The sequence below is a fragment of the Schistocerca americana genome, chromosome 1 (assembly GCF_021461395.2).
Source record: "Schistocerca americana isolate TAMUIC-IGC-003095 chromosome 1, iqSchAmer2.1, whole genome shotgun sequence".
NCBI classification, from domain to species: Eukaryota; Metazoa; Arthropoda; class Insecta; order Orthoptera; family Acrididae; genus Schistocerca; species Schistocerca americana.
Genome location: NC_060119.1, coordinates 796,655,285 through 796,676,120, shown reverse-complemented (window position 1 = coordinate 796,676,120; position 20,836 = coordinate 796,655,285). Strand labels below are relative to the sequence as shown.

Here is a 20,836-nt window from a genome sequence, read left to right as displayed (position 1 = left end):
GTAGAGGTTTGTCAGGACTAGCTCTCCCAAGGCCGTCAGTAGTTCTAATGGAATGTTGTCTACTCCTGGGGCCTTGTTTCGACTCAGGTCTTTCAGTGCTCTGTCACACTCTTCACGCAGTATCGTATCTCCCATTCCATCTTCATCTACATCCTCTTCCATTTCCATAATATTTCCCTCAAGTACATCGTCCTTGTATAGACCCTCTATATACTCCTTCCACCTTTCTGCTTTCCCTTCCTTGCTTAGAACCGGGTTTCCATCTCAGATCTTGATGTTCATGCAAGTCGTTCTCTTTTCTCCAAAGGTCTCTTTAATTTTCCTGTAGGCAGTATCTATCCTACCCCTAGTGAGATAAGCCTCTACATTCTTACATTTGTCCTCTAGCCATCCCTGCTTAGCCATTTTGCACTTCCTGTCGATATCATTTTTGAGACGTTTGTATTCCTTTTTGCCTGCTCCATTTACTGCAATTTTATATTTTCTCCTTTCATCAATTAAATTCAATATTTCTTCTGTTACCCAAGGATTTCTACTTGCCCTCGTCTTTTTACCTACTTGATCCTGTGGTGCCTTCACTACTTCATCCCTCAGAGCTACCCATTCTTCTTCTACTATACTTCTTTCCCCCATTCCCTTATGCTCTCCCTGAAACTTTGTACAACCTCTGGTTTAGTCAGTTTATCCAGGTCCCATCTCCTTAAATTCCCACCTTTTTGCAATTTCTTCAGTTTTAATCTACAGTTCATAACCAATAGATTGTGGTCAGAGTCCACATCTGCCACTGGAAATGCAATACAGTTTAAAACCTGGTTCCTAAATCTCTGTCTTACCATTATATAATGTATCTGATACCTTCTAGTATCTCCAGGATTGTTCCATGTATACAACCTTCTTTCATGATTCTTGAACCAAGGTGAAAGATAATGTTAAGTCAAATTTCGCAGAAGTCGCTATGAAGCACCACTATGAGGATGCTAATCAGGTTTGTTTTAAACACCCGCTGTAATGTTCGTAGCCGTTGCTCACCTCTGAGATTGGACGTGGTGAGTTGATGCTAGTCAAAAATGCCTTTAATGTGACAAAGGCTCCATTATCAACACTTCACTGCGTTTGAACGATGTCGTGTAATATGGCTACGAGAAACTGGATGTGGCTTTTGCAATTTTGCAGATAGGTTGGCATGGCATTAGCCACTGCAGAAGTTTACTGACAGGAGGTGTCACGAGAATTTACGGTCGCAAGAAGGCCGGGCTCTGCACGGCCGTGTGGCACTACCGAACCTCTTCGGCGTTTGGCTCTGGCGCATCGTACTGCATCTGGAGCAGTAATTTAGACAACAGTTGGCATCACAGTGGCACAACGAACTGTTACAAATCAGTTGCTTCAAGACAGCTCCGACCCAAACGTTCCACCTACCCGAAACTACCACTATTTATTACTGCAGTAATGTCGAGCGAGAGCTCCTTTGAGGGCACGATGGACGTATTTTGTGCTTTCTGATGAAAGCTGTTTCTGCCTCTGTGCCAGTGATGGCCCATGGTTATCCCAAGCACCCCGACTGCAAATTGGTACGTCAGTCTAGTGTTTCGACCTGTTGTTCTGCCATTCACGAACAGCATACCAGGGGGTGTTTTCCAACAGGATAGCGTTCCTCCACGTACAGTTGTCGTAACCCAACATGTTCTTCAGAGCCGACATCTTGCTTTGGCCTGCTCGATCACCAGATCTGTCTCCAATCGAGCACATATCGATGGTAGGCAATGGAAATTTCGTAACTCCATATGTCAGTGAAACTCGTAATTCCAGTAGCAGTATCTTCATCAAAGTGAGATTTGAAAGTCCATGGATTCCTTTAATCTGTGAATAGTTAGACTTCTAGAACACGGCTACACATACAGTAACTTAGGAAAACATTTTTACTTCACCTTCAAAATTTAAATAAATGGATTTACGAGATTTTCACCGCCTTCATTTTACATTTGAAACAGCTTCTTTCATGCTTACATTAACCTTGATGTTGCATTGTTAATCACTTCAATATGTTACCTAGACAGATATATTCCCGAACTTTCATTACTCAACATTATTTTTTGGTGTTGCGATTTTTTCCTGTCAATGTAATTAAAGTGCAGTTATTCACAGACATCCAGTGTGGGCTGTAATTATCGTATGGCAGCGATTCTTGGGAGATATGCTAATGCGTTAATGCGGAATCGAATTCTTTTCCACTATAAATCGGTTCCGCATTAACGCATTAGAATATCTTCCAACTTCCACTGCCATACGATAATTAAGGCCCATACTTCTTACAAAGACAGTCACTGTAGTATCCACCGGTGCCAAGCTAGCAGCTTTCGATAAAATGGCTCCCCTGCACAAGAATCACAATAATTGTACGAGTGCAGCTGAATGACACATGGGCGACGACATACAAGAGTTTAGGTCTGGCTGTGAAGCTTGAGTGGATAGCCGAAAAAGTTAAGGCTACCGCTCCCGACAGACGGGAAATCATGGAACAAATTTTCAACGTCGCCGTTCCATTGTACAGAAGAAGTCTGCGTGTATTCACAGCTGCAAATCCATTTCCTGTATTTCAGAGTAGTGTCTCACCTATATCTACATACTATGTAGTCATTGTACAACGCATGCCAGGAGAAACTCCCAAACTAACAAGGGAACAACACCTACTCTTTACCGTCGATTTCGTCCAAACTTATGGCAAGTGTATGGCTTGGCCAGGAATGAAAGGGACAAAAGTGGGAGCGCCAGATGGCCATTTGTTTAGAAAAAATAGCATTTTTGGCGCCGGTCGGCTCACGGACCTTATCCCACGCACTGAAATCGCGTGAGTCGGAGACAGACACCCACATGCGCATACTGGGAAGAAGGTTCCCCAGAAGACACGTCTTCTTCTGTGGGAAATATGCGTACAATAGACAGACACTACATTTAAACTAAATAATAACATTGTATGCATGAAACAGAATGCGTACCACATATGTTCTAAAACTCGGTGCATAAAACTGGAATTTTCCTGAGCTCAGGCCTCGGGTTCTGACCGCCATAAAGAAGTATGATCAAATGTTTTGAATAGAATTTGGACTAGGTACCATTTGTACACCAAACAGAAGGATCATCTTACTGTCACTATCCTACTGTACAGGGTCAAACTATGAGTATTACACACTTCTTCCTGCTTAGACAAATGGAGAAAATCGGTTGGTTCTTTTTGTATCTGCTTTAGTCTACGGTAGGCTTCATGAGACTTATGGAGGCACCATTACTTCATGGGCAGTTCCTCGGGAAACCCCGGAAAAGGTTTTTTTTTACCGTACTTTCACCGTCACCAGCGGACCAAAACCCAGCTCAGGGTTCCAATACGGCTCCACACAGCAAATGGCATAAATTTTTACGATATGTTCCCAAGTACCCGATCTCAATCAACGTTCAAAATTTATTGGTATCTTTATCTGTTTTCAGAATACATACGTTCAAAGTTACCCTAATTCTACATGTAAAATCCGGCACGAGGCGCAATGCACGTAGTAAATAACCGCAGTAAATTGCTCAAATTTTAACGGAATATTCTCTAGGCATCTATCGAAAGGAGCCGTCTCCCAGTTTTCAAAAATCATTATCCGTTATCGAGAAACATGTTTTTTGGGTACCAAAACTCAGCCACAGATTCCAAAGGGGTTATACATTCCAAATGGCTGTAATTTTTACAATGTATTTATACAATCCCTATCTCGAATAGCCTTGAAAATTTCCTTCGCAATTTCATCCGTTTCCGAGACACAAACCTTCAAAGTTACCCTACATGTACACGTAAAATACTCTCGTAAGTACCGGTGCGAGGCGAAAACGTAGTTTATAAAGTGACGTAGCGTGGAGAAATATGCTGTAAATTGTCTCTGTTATCAGCTGGGAACTTCATGTTGTAGGACTGAAGCACATGCAAAATTTTCTGCACTTGCAATCCGGTATGAGGTGTAAAATCAGTTTCGCGTCCCTTCAATTTCACGTACGCAAACTATTAAAATTTTATTGACCAATACATTTCATTTCATACGAGTTCAATGCCCTGCTGCAGCAGTGAATCAGAGGAAAAATGCAGCTACTGGACCACAAAAAATGCGAATATGTTCGTGTTTCTTTAAATGATTATGACTGAAGAGTGAGATACCAGTCACCTCATTCTGCCTTCCTAAGCACCTTTCAAAGATTTCCCAAAAACTGTGGCATGCCATCATTTTCGCGGTTTTTTATGCTCAGGGAGGAGAAGACAGTGGTAGTTGCAAAGAGATGGAAAAGTAACAAACACAGGGAGAAAATGGACAGTAGTTGTGTTATAGAAAGAGCGAAGGAGTCAATGGCAGTGTGTGTGTGTGTGTGTGTGTGTGTGTGTGTTTGTGTGTGTGTGTGTCAGAGAGAGAGAGAGAGAGAGAGAGAGAGAGAGAGAGAGAGAGAGAGAGAGAGGAACAGTGGCAGTGGAACATAACTGACTGTGAGAGAACAGTGCTAGGAAAAGATTGTAGGAGATAGTACAAGGGGGCCGGTGGAGAGGAATAAAGAGACAGAGAAAGTGGAAGGGGATTAAGGCCAGTGATAATGAGAGACTGAGTACATGTCAATGACACGAGGAAGAGACAGGTAGTGCTAGTGAGAATAGACAGTATGAGTAGGAAGGAAGGAATGAAGGAATAGAGAGCAAGAGGCAGATAGTGACAGTGAGGACAGTGAGAGAAGACTGTAGTAGTAGTGCAGAATGAAGGGATATGTGGGTCTGGCGGTGACAGTTGGACACAAAGAGATAATGTCAATGAGATGGGCTGAATGAGTGACTGAGAATGGGCTAGTGGGAGTGGATGGGCATGAGCGACTTATAGCGATGAACTAGTGAGTGTGACTGAGTTATAGTTAGAGGAGATTATGGAAGTTTGAGATGAGCTGCATGTTGCAAAGAGCTCTAACATGGTCCCATGCCAAAATTTTTGGGAAAATTTTTAAAGGTGCTAAGGAAAGTAGAATGAGGCAATTGGCACCTCACTTTTCAGAGACTTTTAAATAAACAGGAACGTACTCGAATGTTTTTGCTCCGATAGAGTCATTCCTCTTCTGGTACATGTATACACAACAATAAGAGGCCGAGAACTATGGGCACAGTTAAATGCGTTAACAGACAGTATTTCATAAACAACATATGAAGACCGGAATGAGATTTTCACTCTGCAGCGGAGTGTGCGCTGATATGAAACTTCCTGGCAGATTAAAACTGTGTGCCCGACTGAGACTCGAACTCAGGACCTTTGCCTTTCGCGGGCAAGTGCTCTACCATGCGAGCTACCGAAGCACGACTCACGCCCGGTACTCACAGCCTTACTTCTGCCAGTATCTCGTCTCCTACCTTCCAAACTTTACAGAAGCTCTCCTGCGAACCTTGCAGAAGTAGCACTCCTGAAAGAAACGATATAGCGGAGACATGGCTTAGCCACAGCCTGGGGGAAACATCCCCCAGGCTGTGGCTAAGCCATGTCTCCGCTATATCGTTTCTTTCAGGAGTGCTAGTTCTGCAAGGTTCGCAGGAGAGCTTCTGTAAAGTTTGGAAGGTAGGAGACGAGATACTGGCAGAAGTAAGGCTGTGAGTACCGGGCGTGAGTCGTGCTTCGGTAGCTCAGATGGTAGAGCACTTGCCCGCGAAAGGCAAAGGTCCCGAGTTCGAGTCTCGGTCGGGCACACAGTTTTAATCTGCCAGGAAGTTTCAACATATGAAGAGTTCCCGCGGACACGACATAACAGACATGCCAATAGGCAGCTAACAACAATCTCCTTAGCGACAGTGACTACAGTGACAGTGAACAGAAAGAGGAGGAATATGACATGTAACAGTAAATAAGACACATATAATTATGAATCTGACGTAACATGCCAAAATGCGCTGACAAATTGTACATATCAGTCAAGTAATAGTCAAAGACAGTGAATACTAGCGTAAATGTAATATAAAGTGCTTCAAGTGTAGCCAAGGAAGCATCCAGTGTTGTACATGGACGAATACCTAATGTTAATGCACAGCATTAGCAATAACATTACTATACTATTTCGTTGTGACTGGTGGCCAACAGCTCGAAGAAACCACTCCCAGGTATTCACCGCGACTCATAATCCGTCATGGCACTAATAGATATTATCTCTATCATATCATTTTTTTGCATTCTTCTTAAATGAACCAAATTTTATTTATAGTTCAACCTCAAATTACCCGTTAATTTAAAAAAGTATGTATTCCATGTGAAATGTCACAGGTAAGAACAATAAGAAAAAAAAACAAAAAACGATGAGAAACGAAAACTGTAATATATACGATCTTTAAAAACTATCAGGTAATAGATCTTTAAATCTGCATTAAATAAAATAAATGAGCCATTTAGGCTAAAGTGCTATCGGGGTAACGGATGCCGCAGCGGAAAGAGTGCAGGCGGGCAGTCCGACGGTCGTGGAATGGCGTCCCTACACAAAACCACATTCTATTTTCAAGCCTATCTCTCCCAAGGCTCCGTAACACCCATTCCTACAAGGGAAACATGGCCAGTCGTGTTCGTAAATTCCGTACTATGATCGATGCGCTGAAATATGTAGATAACCTAATTTCATCGGTATAGGACGCTGTCTGGTATACTTTGGTATATATGATCGAACGGATGTACTGCACAGTCATCTGGCTGCATTCGCAGTCTAGTATATGGTAGCTGAAAAGTAGTGGAGGGATGACTTAGTGATGATACAGAAATTGGGAAGCATTCTAGTGTGTCATCAGTTGCTGTTGAAATTAAGGAAGAACTGGTAAACTTTGATGTATATGACTGAACGGATGTACTCCACAGTCATCTATCTGCATTTGAAATATAATATATGGTACTTGCGAAGTACTACAGGGATGATTTAGCGATGATGCAGAAATTGGGCAGCATTCCGCTGCGTCATTGGCTGGCATTTAAATTATGGAACAACTGGTAAAATTGCTAAAATTGATCGCACTATCAACTGCAATGTGTACTACCGTTCATCACCCCGTATTAACAGTGTCTTTCTCGTCCCATCTGTCCACTGATATGATGTTGATTGCCACATAATGATTGACTGACACATGAAGCGCGCCTTGTCAGTGAGAAACATCGCCTCATTGTTTTATTTCTACCAACCTGTATGTTGTGGGAGCTACATAGTTTACACCATAAGATGTTCCGCTTTCTGTGAGAGGCAAAGAACGAAAACATGTTAATATCGGTTTAGCGGCTAACACACCCTCGAACTCATGGCAGAACAACAAAGTGTATGGTGATGTACATAACTCCAATCATACACTAATTGAACGTGTTACAGCCGAAAAAACAATGTATTAAACTGTTTATCAGGGAGCAATAAAGGAACACTCTCTTGTGATTGATAGTCTACTGGATATAGCCTTCTTCCAGTATAGTTGACAAAACTTTATGCAGATCTGTACAAGCTTTTGAGCATTGAACCTATGCTCCAATGGAGTGACACATGTATATATAATATGCATGCAGATAGTATTTGTCTTTTTAATATATCAGAAGAGAGACGTGTGGTAAAATCTTATAGGAGGTTCTATTACAAGGAGTGTTATAACTGGTTAAAGTTTGGATACAGATACTTTTGCATCGGCGGTGACACTGTAGAGTCTTGTACCAGGGGAAGCAAGGGAGAGGGTGTTGTTTCGTGGCTGGTATACTCTTTCTACAACACAACTGCACACATTTTTAACACGGTTCTTTATTAACAAGAACAAGGAGCTTCCATGTGTTGTGGTACAAACTGTTCCATAGCAGTTCACGTTAGCCTCACTGCTGGTGATGTACAAGTCCCACCATAAACGCTACCCTCTCAAAACCTGTGATGTGGACTGACAGACGCCAACTAGAATAGTGACTGATACTGCGTCTGATCGACTGCGACTGACTTTGATTGCGACTGAGTCTGACTCTCTGACTGGGATCTCCAGTCTGCGGCGAGTTTTAAATACTTGCGGTCGCGAGGGCGTTGGTGGACGTTGCTTGCTAGTCTGTCGTTGGCCTCTCTCCTGACAGGCGCACTTGCTTCAGTGTCTAGTACCAATATTCTAGCAACCTCTTTGCTGACATGTGCGCTGCCGGCAGCTTACGCCAGCACAGATATTTCTCTCAAAACTACGCCGATTTTGCTCACAACACCGATAGAAATCAGCTTTATCTACTTTCGTGAAAACATGATTCTCTCTACTATTATTGTTACGATTACGTGTTTAAAAAACAGGTGTTAGAACAAGTCCTGTGTTCTTTCTTACTTCATAATCTCTAATTATAAAGTAGACACAACTTGAATTATATTCCGTCGTGGAACCTAGAAATGATAGTGCTTTATTTCCCAACATGTGAGTGGATTGCGTGAAACAGGCTGTGATGATCAAATTGCTTTCCAAATTAGAATACAAGACTCTGCTATATGATTAGCAACTTTACAGACATGTCGGTAGAGAAGAGTTATGGAACAAAACTGTCAAATGCAAGCATGCAGACGGAAACTGCTTTCGATATAACAGAAGACAGAGAGAGATTCAGTAAAATCTTATAGGAGGTTCTATTGTAAGACAGGCTCTCACGATTTCTTTCGTAAACAGAGGTGTGATCAGATTCGCATTGATAAAAGATGGACTCGCCATAGTGTTCAAAACAACAATGTCCTCTTCAGTTACAGCATGTTGTTGTCGAACGTAAAATGATTCTGTTTTTTTTCCGACATGTGAGCCAATGGCATGAAAGATTCTATTCTCTAATATTATTTCACGTGTCTGAATTGTTTCTAATATACATATGCCTGACACTTTATTTACTGATTTGAATGCAACAGATGCTCTCAGGTTGTGTAATTTGTCTATCAAGCTGAATGAAATTACCTAATACACATGTTTTTTTTTCTTTGGTGTTTAAATTCTCGCTTTTTCTTTACTCTGATGATGAAAGCTTAAAAATAACGCTGACATCCTGCAGTGATAGACAGTTTTCTCAGCAAAGTTGTGGACATGTATAAGGGGTATATAGCCTAATCATTTGTAATTGGAGGTGGTGCACTTTGATGGATATCGCAAAATAATAATCGGCGGATTGTCTTATACAGTCGAACATAAAAATTATACCGATTTTTCTCATAAACTAAAGGAAAATGGACTGCCCCTAGCCGGACGCGGTGGTCTGGCGGTTCTAGGCGCTCAGTCCGGAGCCGCGCGACTGCTACGGTCGCAGGTTCGAATCCTGCCTCGGGCATGGGTGTGTGTGATGTCCTTAGGTTAGTTAGGTTTAAGTAGTTCTAAGTTCTAGGGGACTGATGACCACAGATGTTAAGTCCCATAGTGCTCAGAGCCATTTGAACCATTTGACTGCCCCTGCATTTACTATCATCGCGATTGTTTTTTTCTTTCTAAAAGGTGCTTGATTATGAGAGATGCGTTGATGTTATGAACAATTCTTCTCCATCGCAAAAGTGCGATCGCTTACGGTGGGGCGGTGTGGAGGATGGTCCTGTGTGAGTGAGATCGCCGACGCAGCTGTGTTTTACCATGGTGGCGGTGGATAGGGGCGGAGCTGTGTTGCTAAATTTGAGATGAACAAATTGTACTTTGGGGGGGGGGGGGGGGGGCGCTTCCATTTATGTGCTACTGCTTAGTTGACTATACATGCTTTTTGTGTTGGCGAAGGACCGTCACCTCAAGGTGGTCAGCGACTACGGCGAGCTCATGCCACACCTTGCAAGCTGTTCTGGCCGCAGCCGAGAAGTACTGTGCTCCCAGATGCACTATGTGATCAAAAGTATGCGGACACCTCAAAAAACATACGTTTTTATATTAGGTGTACTGTGCTGCCACCTACTGCCAGGTACTACGTATTAGCGACATCAGTAGTAATCAGCTATCGTGAGAGGAACATGAGGGCAGGCGTAATTGTCCTCAAAGTTCTGGATGACCACGTCTGGGCAGTACAAGGGAGGATCGCATCAATCACACAGTAACTCCTTCACAGCTAAGCTTGCCATCCTCGAATCCATCTGTGGCCAGTCAGCGGAGCATGTAACCTTGCAAATAAAGCACTCAACAAAAAGAGCAACGCATCAAGATGGGGAGGAGGAAAGGAAACGTCAGGGGTTGACAGGGTATGTGATCTTGTTTCAGTACAGTCAAATACACTGAAGCGCCAAGGGAACTAGATTAGGGATGCGTATTCAAATACAGAGATATGTAAACAGATAGTATTCGGCGTTGCTGTCGACAATGCCTATATAAGACATAAAGTGTCTGGCGCAGTTGTTAGATCGGTTAGTGTTGCTACAATGGCAGATTATCAAGATTTAAGTGAGTTTGAACGTGGTGATATAGTCGGAGCACAAGCGATGGGACATAGCATCTCTGAAGTAGCGATGAAGTGGGGCTCTTCCTGTATGATCATTTCACGAGTGTACCGTGAATATAAGGAAGCGGTAAAACATCAGATCTCCAACATGCTGTGGTCGGAAAAAGATCCTGCAAGAATGCGACCAACGACAACTGAAGAGAATCGTTCAACGTGATAGAAGTGCATCCCTTCCGCAAATTGCTGCAGATTTCAATGTTGGGTCATCAACGAGTGTCAGCGTGCGAACTGTTCAACGAAACATCATCGATACAGGCCTTCGGAGCCCACGGACCATTCGTGTACCCTTAATGACTGCATGATGCAAATCTTTAACCCTCGCCTGGGCCCGTCAACACCGACATTGGACTGTTGATGATTGTAAACATGCTGCCTGGTCGGACGAGTCTCGTTTCAAATTGTATCGAGTGGACGGACGTGTACGTGTATGGAGACAACCTTACTAACCCATGGATCCTGCATGTCAGCAGGGGACTAATACCTCTAGATATGACTCTTGACAGGTTGCATCTATGTAGGCATCCTGTCTGATCACCTGCATACATTCATCTCCATTGTGGATTTCGAGGGACTTGGGCAATTTCACCAGGACAATACGACACTCAACACGTCTAGGACTGCTTCAGAGTGGCTCCAGGAACACTTTTCCGAGTTAAAAGACTTCCACTGGCCACCAAGCTCCCCAGACATAAACATTATTGAGAATATGTGCAAGGGATGCTTTGCAACATGCTGTTCAGAAGAGATCTCCTCATACTCTTACGGATTTATGATCAGCAAGATTCATGATGTCCGTTCCATCCAGCACTAATTCAGACATTATTTGAGTCCATGCCACGTCATTGTTGCGACACTTCCGCGTGCTCACGGCGATATTGTGTGCACCAGATCCTTTGGCTCTTTAGTGTACATAAAGAACTCTCTACAACGTTCTGTGTCGTCCCATACCACTGATTGGATGCTAGCAGCAGCCAGGCTATGGAATTACCGTTCCATACGTGTGCTGCCGTTAATATCACAACAGCCGCGCGGGATTAGCCGAGCAGTCAAGGGCGCTGCAGTCATGGACTGTGCGGCTGGTCCCGGCGGAAGGTCGAGTTCAAATGGTTCAAATGGCTCTGAGCACTATGGGACTCAACATCTGAGGTCGTAAGTCCCCTAGAACTTAGAACTACTTAAACCTAACTAACCTAAGGACATCACACACACCCATGCCCGAGGCAGGATTCGAACCTGCGACCGTAGCAGTCCCGCGGTTCCGGACTGCAGCGCCAGAACCGCTAGACCACCGCGGCCGGCGGAAGGTCGAGTCCTCCCTCGGCCATGGGTGTGTGTGTTTGTCATTAGGATAATTTAGGTTAAGTAGTGTGTAAGCTTAGGGACTAATGACCGTAGCAGTTAAGTCCCATAAGATTTCACACACATTTGAACATTTTTAACATCACAACACAAATGGCTGTGTTTGGAGTGGTAATGCGACTGAGAAGCAAAGTACGCTGACGAATGTCGTTGCGTTATGTTCAGCAATGTATCACGGTTTGTAGTACTGCGGATAACCATCATGGAGTGTGGGGCGACCCGTAGAGAGATCACTTTCTTACAACGTTTGGGAGAGGCGCACAGCAGCGTTACTCAGGGCGGCACGACGTGGAGAGCCATCACTTGTGATCAGGAGAACTTGGTCGGCACAGCGGTATACGCCACTGACATCCTGTGTTCTCATTTGCTGCATCTCATGTGATCTCTCTCTCTCATGAAGTTTCATTTCGTTCCCGTCATCTCTTCCGGGTGCTGCCCGTTACCTATCACACACGCACACACGCAGGTATATATGTAAATGGATGTGTGTGTGTGTGTTGCGAAAAAGAGTGAAGTTCATGTATCTGGCCTTAACACCACACCAGCGCTTCGATTAGGGAAGTGAATGTGTTTGTAAGTTTGTGCGTTTGATTGTGTAAATTTGGAGTCTATCTTTACTGTGTTATTGGTCATTTGCTTTTTTGAAATTTTCGCTTTAGACAGGATCAAGATGGTTAAGTGGAATCAAACCGAAAAGTTAGTTACTATACAAATATCTTTTTTAGTTGACTGTTATGTCGCTTAGTTGGTCACGTCAATATCTTAAGCATGCCCTGCTCTCAAGATGGCCACGGAAAAACCTTGGGAGTTCTTCTTCTCTCATTATGGTTGTTAGGTTTATCTTCCTTACGTTGTCTGAAGGATAAGAGATGCAGGCAGGTCTCTAAAACATTTGAACCACAACAGATGTTTTGTCTAAAATAAGAAGAAGAAAACGATTTCTAATGTTTTATTAATTTACTGAGTTATTTGCTGCTGATCATAAAACATGAAAACACGCAAAACATGATTGTATATTCAAGAAGAAAGACGACTTTTTTCCTATGCGTTGTTATTTTGCAGTGGGACACAGACGGCAGCCACATCCACTTGGGCGGCGTGCCTAGTTGACATTGCCGGAGATCCAGTCTATGTAGGAGGAGACCCTGGTGTAGATGGTGGGGTAGCCTCGACGGGCACAGCCGTATGCGTACGACACGAGGCCCACCACCTCTCCATCCACGAACAGCGGGCCGCCAGAGTCGCCCTGCAACACCAACATACACACATACTCCGCAGTTGCCAAATATATCTGGGAATTGGATACACATCCTGATCTCCATCTCCCCTCTTTCTCTCTGCACATTTTCTTCTTCCCCCTCTGTAAGTTCATATCCTCCTCCTCTCTCTGTCCAACTCCTTGTATGTTGACATTGCAAGCGAAACCTTGCCTGGGAACTGAAGTCGCTTAAAACTATTAGTTAAATCGGTTGAGGTCACTAGTATAGGCCGGGCGCGGTGGTCTAGCGGTTCTAGGCGCTCAGTCCGGAACCGCGCGACTGCTACGGTCGCAGGTTCGAATCCTGCCTCAGGCATGGATGTGTGTGATGTCCTTAGGTTAGTTAGGTTTAAGTAGTTCTAAGTTCTAGGGGACTGATGACCACAGATGTTAAGTCCCATAGTGCTCAGAGTCATCACTAGTTTATTGGGTGTGATGGAGACCTCCCCAGCTGCTTGGTCTGGGAGGATTGTAACTTCAATGACATTATTTAATATAGTTTTAATCTGTTAACAGGTAGGATTACAATGTTGACAATGAATACAATTTTCCCGTTTTCTGTCACAACCAACTGCGAGGAAAAAAATAAAATAGTACATTGTTGTACATACAACTGTTGTGTAAATTTATGTACGAGGAGAAAGAGTATATATGGGAAAGCAATTTGTCCAATGTTTTAACTGCCCTGCTATGTAGTTGAAACCGTCTACGAGGAAAAAAACGAAATCACACATTTCCAAAGCAGAGCATAGTATTTTCTCCCTCGTAGTGGTTTTCAACAAAAAAGCCTGTAAATTTCTGTTTCAATGGAAATCAGTCAATGTTGGTCTGAATGTTCATTGAGATACCATGTAAAATTTTAAAGTAAATTGGTCGTATGTGTATAATGAAGCCTAGGTATCATGTAAAATTTTAAAATAAATTGGTATGTGTATAATGAAGCCTATGTTCATCCGAATGTTTGATAAATGTGCAAGAATCTGAAGCAAATAGGTCAAGAACTTTTCGAGATTTTTGGTAACAACGTTAAACAATTACTTTTCTTTATATAGCAGTGTAGATTATATACAGGGTGACAATCATTCAACTATGCGAAAAGAAAACATAAATTAATTACAAACTATGCCGTGCACATACTTTATTAAACATCTAAACGACACTAGAGATATTCGGATTTAAGTTATGACACATTCGATATGCCTGTCATCATTGGCGATGATGTTCCGCAGACGAATAATGGAATTCTGCACGACCCGCTGAAGTGTCAGAACATCTATGCCGTCGAGGACCTTCTGAATAGCTGTTCTCAGCTCAGCAATGATTTTGGGGTTATTGCTATACACGGTGTCTTTAATACAGTCCCACAAAAAGGAGTCACATGTGTTCAGATCCGGAGAATATGGCGGCCAATTGAGGCCCATGCCAGTGGCCTCTGGGTACCCCAGAGCCAGAATGCCGTCCCCAATTTGCACCTCCGGGACATCAAACACTCTCCTGCTTCGATGGGCTCGAGCTCCGTCTTGCACGAACGACATCTTGTCGAAATCAGAGTCACTGTGGATAATGGAGATGAAATCATCTTCTAAAACCTTGTGACTGTATTGCTATTACTGAAGTCATTAACGTCAATTAATTAAATTATAACACAACTGGCGTTGTATGCGTGCATCCCTCAGCTTCCCGAAAATGGGCCTGAAGATAAGATAAAGTAGGAATTGGTTATATTCTAAGTCACAGGAATGTAATTAGCTTCAGCTGCTTGTCAGTATTTTAGAAACTACCAGATCTGGCAGCCTTCGTCGTACAGATAATGATTAGAGCTGCCACAAGCTCACTGTCAGAATAAGTCTGCTGGTAAATTATCTACACTCCTGGAAATGGAAAAAAGAACACATTGACACCGGTGTGTCAGACCCACCATACTTGCTCCGGACACTGCGAGAGGGCTGTACAAGCAATGATCACACGCACGGCACAGCGGACACACCAGGAACCGCGGTGTTGGCCGTCGAATGGCGCTAGCTGCGCAGCATTTGTGCACCGCCGCCGCCAGTGTCAGCCAGTTTGCCGTGGCATACGGAGCTCCATCGCAGTCTTTAACACTGGTAGCATGCCGTGACAGCGTGGACGTGAACCGTATGTGCAGTTGACGGACTTTGAGCTAGGGCGTATAGTGGGCATGCGGGAGGCCGGGTGGACGTACCGCCGAATTGCTCAACACGTGGGGCGTGAGGTCTTCACAGTACATCGATGTTGTCGCCAGTGGTCGGCGGAAGGTGCACGTGCCCGTCGACCTGGGACCGGACCGCAGCGACGCACGGATGCACGCCAAGACCGTAGGATCCTACGCAGTGCCGTAGGGGACCGCACCGCCACTTCCCAGCAAATTAGGGACACTGTTGCTCCTGGGGTATCGGCGAGGACCATTCGCAACCGTCTCCATGAAGCTGGGCTACGGTCCCGCACACCGTTAGGCCGTCTTCCGCTCACGCCCCAACATCGTGCAGCCCGCCTCCAGTGGTGTCGCGACAGGCGTGAATGGAGGGACGAATGGAGACGTGTCGTCTTCAGCGATGAGAGTCGCTTCTGCCTTGGTGCCAATGATGGTCGTATGCGTGTTTGGCGCCGTGCAGGTGAGCGCCACAATCAGGACTGCATACGACCGAGGCGCACAGGGCCAACACCCGGCATCATGGTGTGGGGAGCGATCTCCTACACTGGCCGTACACCACTGGTGATCGTCGAGGGGACACTGAATAGTGCACGGTACATCCAAACCGTCATCGAACCCATCGTTCTACCATTCCTAGACCGTCAAGGGAACTTGCTGTTCCAACAGGACAATGCGCGTCCGCATGTATCCCGTGCCACCCAACGTGCTCTAGAAGGTGTAAGTCAACTACCCTGGCCAGCAAGATCTCCGGATCTGTCCCCCATTGAGCATGTTTGGGACTGGATGAAGCGTCGTCTCACGCGGTCTGCGCGTCCAGCACGAACGCTGGTCCAACTGAGGCGCCAGGTGGAAATGGCATGGCAAGCCGTTCCATAGGACTACATCCAGCATCTCTACGATCGTCTCCATGGGAGAATAGCAGCCTGGATTGCTGCGAACGGTGGATATACACTGTACTAGTGCCGACATTGTGCATGCTCTGTTGCCTGTGTCTATGTGCCTGTGGTTCTGTCAGTGTGATCATGTGATGTATCTGACCCCAGGAATGTTTCAATAAAGTTTCCCCTTCCTGGGACAATGAATTCACGGTGTTCTTATTTCAATTTCCAGGAGTGTATTTTGTGAAGTATCCGATCCCTTAAAAGCACCATTTATAGTTGTATGCCTTCATTTGTAACATAGAGTACAGAGCAGGCTTTTGATTAGAGCAGTATTGCTAGCGCATTTGAAAATTATTTTCCGGTGTTTAAACAGGTGAAGGTAGCGTTCCCTAGCTCAACTTTCAAGGGGGTCTGAACATTACTCAGATCAATGGGTAGCGAGAGAGACCTGAAGCGCGATCAACACGATCTCCCATTTCAACATATCTACTACGTAGATAAGTACGCAGCGATTTTCCATAAACACAATGGATAAACATAACAGACACTTTAGTCATCAGTAATATATTATTCTTCACTATTTAGAACAGGCTTCCGACGTTGGGGTAATTTTTCGATTCCGTGACTGTAGAAATCACATGGTTTTGAGACGAAGAACTCGTCGAGTCATGTTCTGAGTGCATTATCATCCGGAAAAGAAGTACATTGAAGATTGATCGATAGGGAGCGGAAAAGGTGAAAATCTGAGGGCGCAAGGACAGGTAAATCAGGTGGATGCGGAATTAATTCCCAACCCAATTCCCAAGCAGTGTTTTTTGTCAGTCTAGTAGAATACGGGTGGGTGGTATGGTGGAGTAGCATCACTTCACCCATTCTTCCTGTTAGTTGTTCGTGGATTGCATCTGTAAGACGTCCGGGTTGTTGACAATAAATGTCAACAGTGATGGGTACACCCGGGGAACCAATTCGTAGTTCACCACGCCGTCGCTGTTCCACTAGATGCATAACATTATCTTTTGTGCATGCGCGCAGGTCTTTGTACGGGGAGTTGTTGCTTTGTTTGGGCTCAGTCATTCTTACCTTTTCCTATGTTTGCATACAGACACCATTTCTCGTCACCAGTTACGATACAGAATAGGAATGGTCAGTGTTGTCCACGAGCCAGTTGATAACGATCAAGTGGAGATGAACATATGGCCACCCGCTGATTTTTCTGATTTTGACTTGGAGCATGCGATACCAATTTTTGAGCCTTTTCATTCCATGCAAATGTTGCACGATGGTGGAATAATGACATACTCCAGTTCTCGAGTACGCTGACGTGGATCATTATGGATCAATGCTCTTCAACAATCTTCATCAAACCCCGAAAGTCTTCGTGAACGATTCTCCTTAAGACGAGGAAACTATTTTCTTGGCGTGCCCTTTCCAATGGCCTTATCCCCATTAACTGCGCAAATGTTTCTGGCTGCGTCCGCTACTGTCACCCCTCTATTGAATTCAAAAAGAAAAATACGTCGGAAATTCTCCGATTTCTCTACCTGGCACTTAGTTTTCTAGTGTTCACAGTAGTACTCACTACCAGCAAATAACAAAATGACAATATGTAGACTCAAACTGCAACAGTGAACTGTTGTTTTTGTTGTGGTCTTCAGTCCTGAGACTGGTTTGATGCAGCTCTCCATTCTACCCTATCCTGTGCAAGCTTCTTCATCTCCCAGTATCTACTGCAGCCTACATCCTTCTGAATCTGCTTAGTGTATTCATCTCTTGGTCTCCCTCTAAGATTTTTACCCTCCACGCTGCCCTCCAGTACCAAATTGGTGATCCCTGATGCCTCAGAACATGTCCTACCAACCGATCCCTTCTTCTAGGCAAGTTGTGCCACTAGCTCCTCCACAATTCTATTCAATACCTCCTCATTAGTTATGTAATCTACCCATCTTATCTTCAGCATTCTTCTGTAGCGCCACATTTCGAAAGCTTCTATTCTCTTCTTCTCTAAACTATTTATCGTCCATGTTTCACTTCCATACATGGCTACACTCCATACAAATACTCTCAGAAACGACTTCCTGACACTTAAATCACTACTCCATGTTAACAAATATCTCTGCTTCAGAAACGCTTTCCTTGCCATTGCCAGTCTACATTTTATATCCTCTCTACTTCGACCATCATCAGATACTTTGCTCCCCAAATAGCAAAACTCCTTTACTACTTTAAGTGTCTCATTTCCTAATGTAATTCCCTCAGCATCACCCGATTTAATTCGATTACATTCCATTATCCTCGTCTTGCTTTTGTTGATGGTCATCTTATACCCTCCTTTCAAGACACTGTCCATTCCGTTCAACTCCTCTTCCAAATCCTTTGCTGTCTCTGACAGAATTACAATGTCATCGGCAAACCTCAAAGTTTTTATTTCTTCTCCATGGATTTCAATACCTACTCCGAATTTTTCTTTTGTTTCCGTTACTGCTTGCTTAATATACAGATTGAATAGCATCGGGAAGAGGCTACAACCCTGTCTCACCCCCTTCCAAACCACTGCTTCCCTTTCATGTCCCTCGACTCTTATAACTGCCATCTGGTTTCTGTACAAATTGTAAATAGCCTTTCGCTCCCTGTATTTTACCCCTGCCACCTTCAGAATTTGAAAGAGAATATTCCAGTCAACATTGTCAAAAGCTTTCTTTAAGTCTACAAATGCTAGAAACGTAGGTTTGCCTTTCCTTAACCATTCTTCTAAGATAAGTCGTAGGTTCAGTATTGCCTCACGTGTTCCAACATTTCTACGGAATCCAAACTGATCTTCTCCGAGGTCAGCTTCTACCAGTTTTTCCATTCGTCTGTAAAGAATTCGCGTTAGTATTTTGCAACTGTGACTTATTAAACTGATAGTTCGGTAATTTTCACATCTGTCAACACCTGCTTTCTTTGGGATTGGAATTATTTTATTCTTCTTTAAGTCAGAGGGAATTTCGCCTGTCTCATACATCTTGCTCACCAGATGGTAGAGTTTTGTTAGGCTTGGCTCTCCCAAGGCTGTCAGTAGTTCTAATGGATTGTTGTCTACTCCCGGTGCCTTGTTTCGACTCAGGTCTTTCAGTGCTCTGTCACTCTCTTCACGCCGTATCATATCTCCCATTTCATCTTCATCTACTTCCTCTTCCACTTCCATAATATTGTCCTCAAGAACATCGCCCCTGTATAGACCCTCTATACACTTCATCCACCTTTCTGCTTTCCCTTCTTTGCTTAGAACTGGGTTTCCATCTTAGCTCTTGATATTCATGCAAGTGGTTCTCTTTTCTCCAAAGGTCTCTTTAATTTTCCTGTAGGCTGTATCTATCTTACTCCTCGTGAGATAAGCCTCTACATCCTTACATGTGTCCTCTAGCCATTCCTGCTTAGCCATTTTGCACTTCCTGTCGATCTCATTTTTGAGACGTTTGTATTCCTTGTTGCCTGCTCCACTTACTGCATTTTTTTATTTTCTCCTTTCATCAATTAAATTCACTATCTCCTCTGTTACCCAAGGATTTCTACTAGCCCTCGTCTTTTTACCCCTTTGATCCTCTGCTGCCTTCACTATTTCATTCCTCAAAGCTACCCATTCTTCTTCTACTGTATTTCTTTCCCCCATTCCTGTCAAATGTTCCCATATGCTCTCCCTGAAACTCTGTACAACCTCTGGTTCTTTCAGTTTATCGAGGTCCCATCTCCTTAAATTCCCACCTTTTTGCAGTTTCTTCAGTTTCAATCTACAGTTCATAACCAATAGATTGTGGTCAGCGTCCATATCTGCCCCTGGAAATGTCTTACAATTTAAAATCTGGTTCCTAAATCTCTGTCTTACCATTATATAATCTATCTTAAACCCTTTAGTATCTCCAGGGTTCTTCCATGTATACAACAACAGTGAACTACAAATGAAAAAATGACAGTCGATAGCAAACCCAGAGCAACTGGAATATCAACGTGCAAAACAAAAGCGCTACTTATGCACCAGCTAATAGATTTCTATCTTCTGCACCCGCTACACCAACACACACCACAAAGTAAATCAAAGAAATAAGGATAGTTGGATTTAAAGCTTTCATGTTGACCGTGAGATCATTAGAGACAAAAATATAAGGAAGGAAATAGTAGCACGCCGTTTCAGGAATTATTTCGACATTCGCATTAAGTATAGGAAATCAATGACAAACTTAATCGGGAAGTTCCAAACGAGGGACTCCAGAATATGAGAGCACTACCACTGCCCAATCTCACTGAGTATCAGAAAGATATTAAGTGTGCGCATGTCCTCCAGGTTCGAACAAATTAAAAAAAAATGTATATGAAAGTTTCCAATAATCCAGTATATGTGTTATGAATATGGGGGTGCATCTATGTATAATAGGAAGTATTTCAGAATGGTGATGCATGCATCCTAAACTTTAATGACACGTTGTGTCAGATTGCACGACATGACAAATGCTATGTTGGATGACATGATGGCATGTGTCACGTTATACGAAATGACATCATTGCTTTACTTGACATGATGCATTATATTGCACCAACTGGATACTAATACTGACAAGTAAAAAGACGAGAATATGTCAAGATGCTTTGATCTGAAGCTGCCAGATAAGTCGAAAAGCTAGTTCTTTTCTGTTACATCCCTGACTTTGCCCAGCACATTTTCGCC

The 20,836-nt window shown here is 43.6% G+C and overlaps 1 protein-coding gene across 1 annotated transcript in view; it reads right to left on the bottom strand.

Moving 5' to 3' along the window:
* Positions 1-12,927: 12,927 nt before the first annotated feature.
* Positions 12,928-20,836, bottom strand: part of LOC124594284 (mite allergen Der p 3-like) — an 80,260-nt gene continuing 72,351 nt past the window's right edge. The window contains exon 7 of the mRNA XM_047132650.1: positions 12,928-13,071. Coding sequence (XP_046988606.1) covers positions 12,928-13,071 — 144 coding nt within the window. The remainder of the gene's footprint in view (positions 13,072-20,836) is intronic.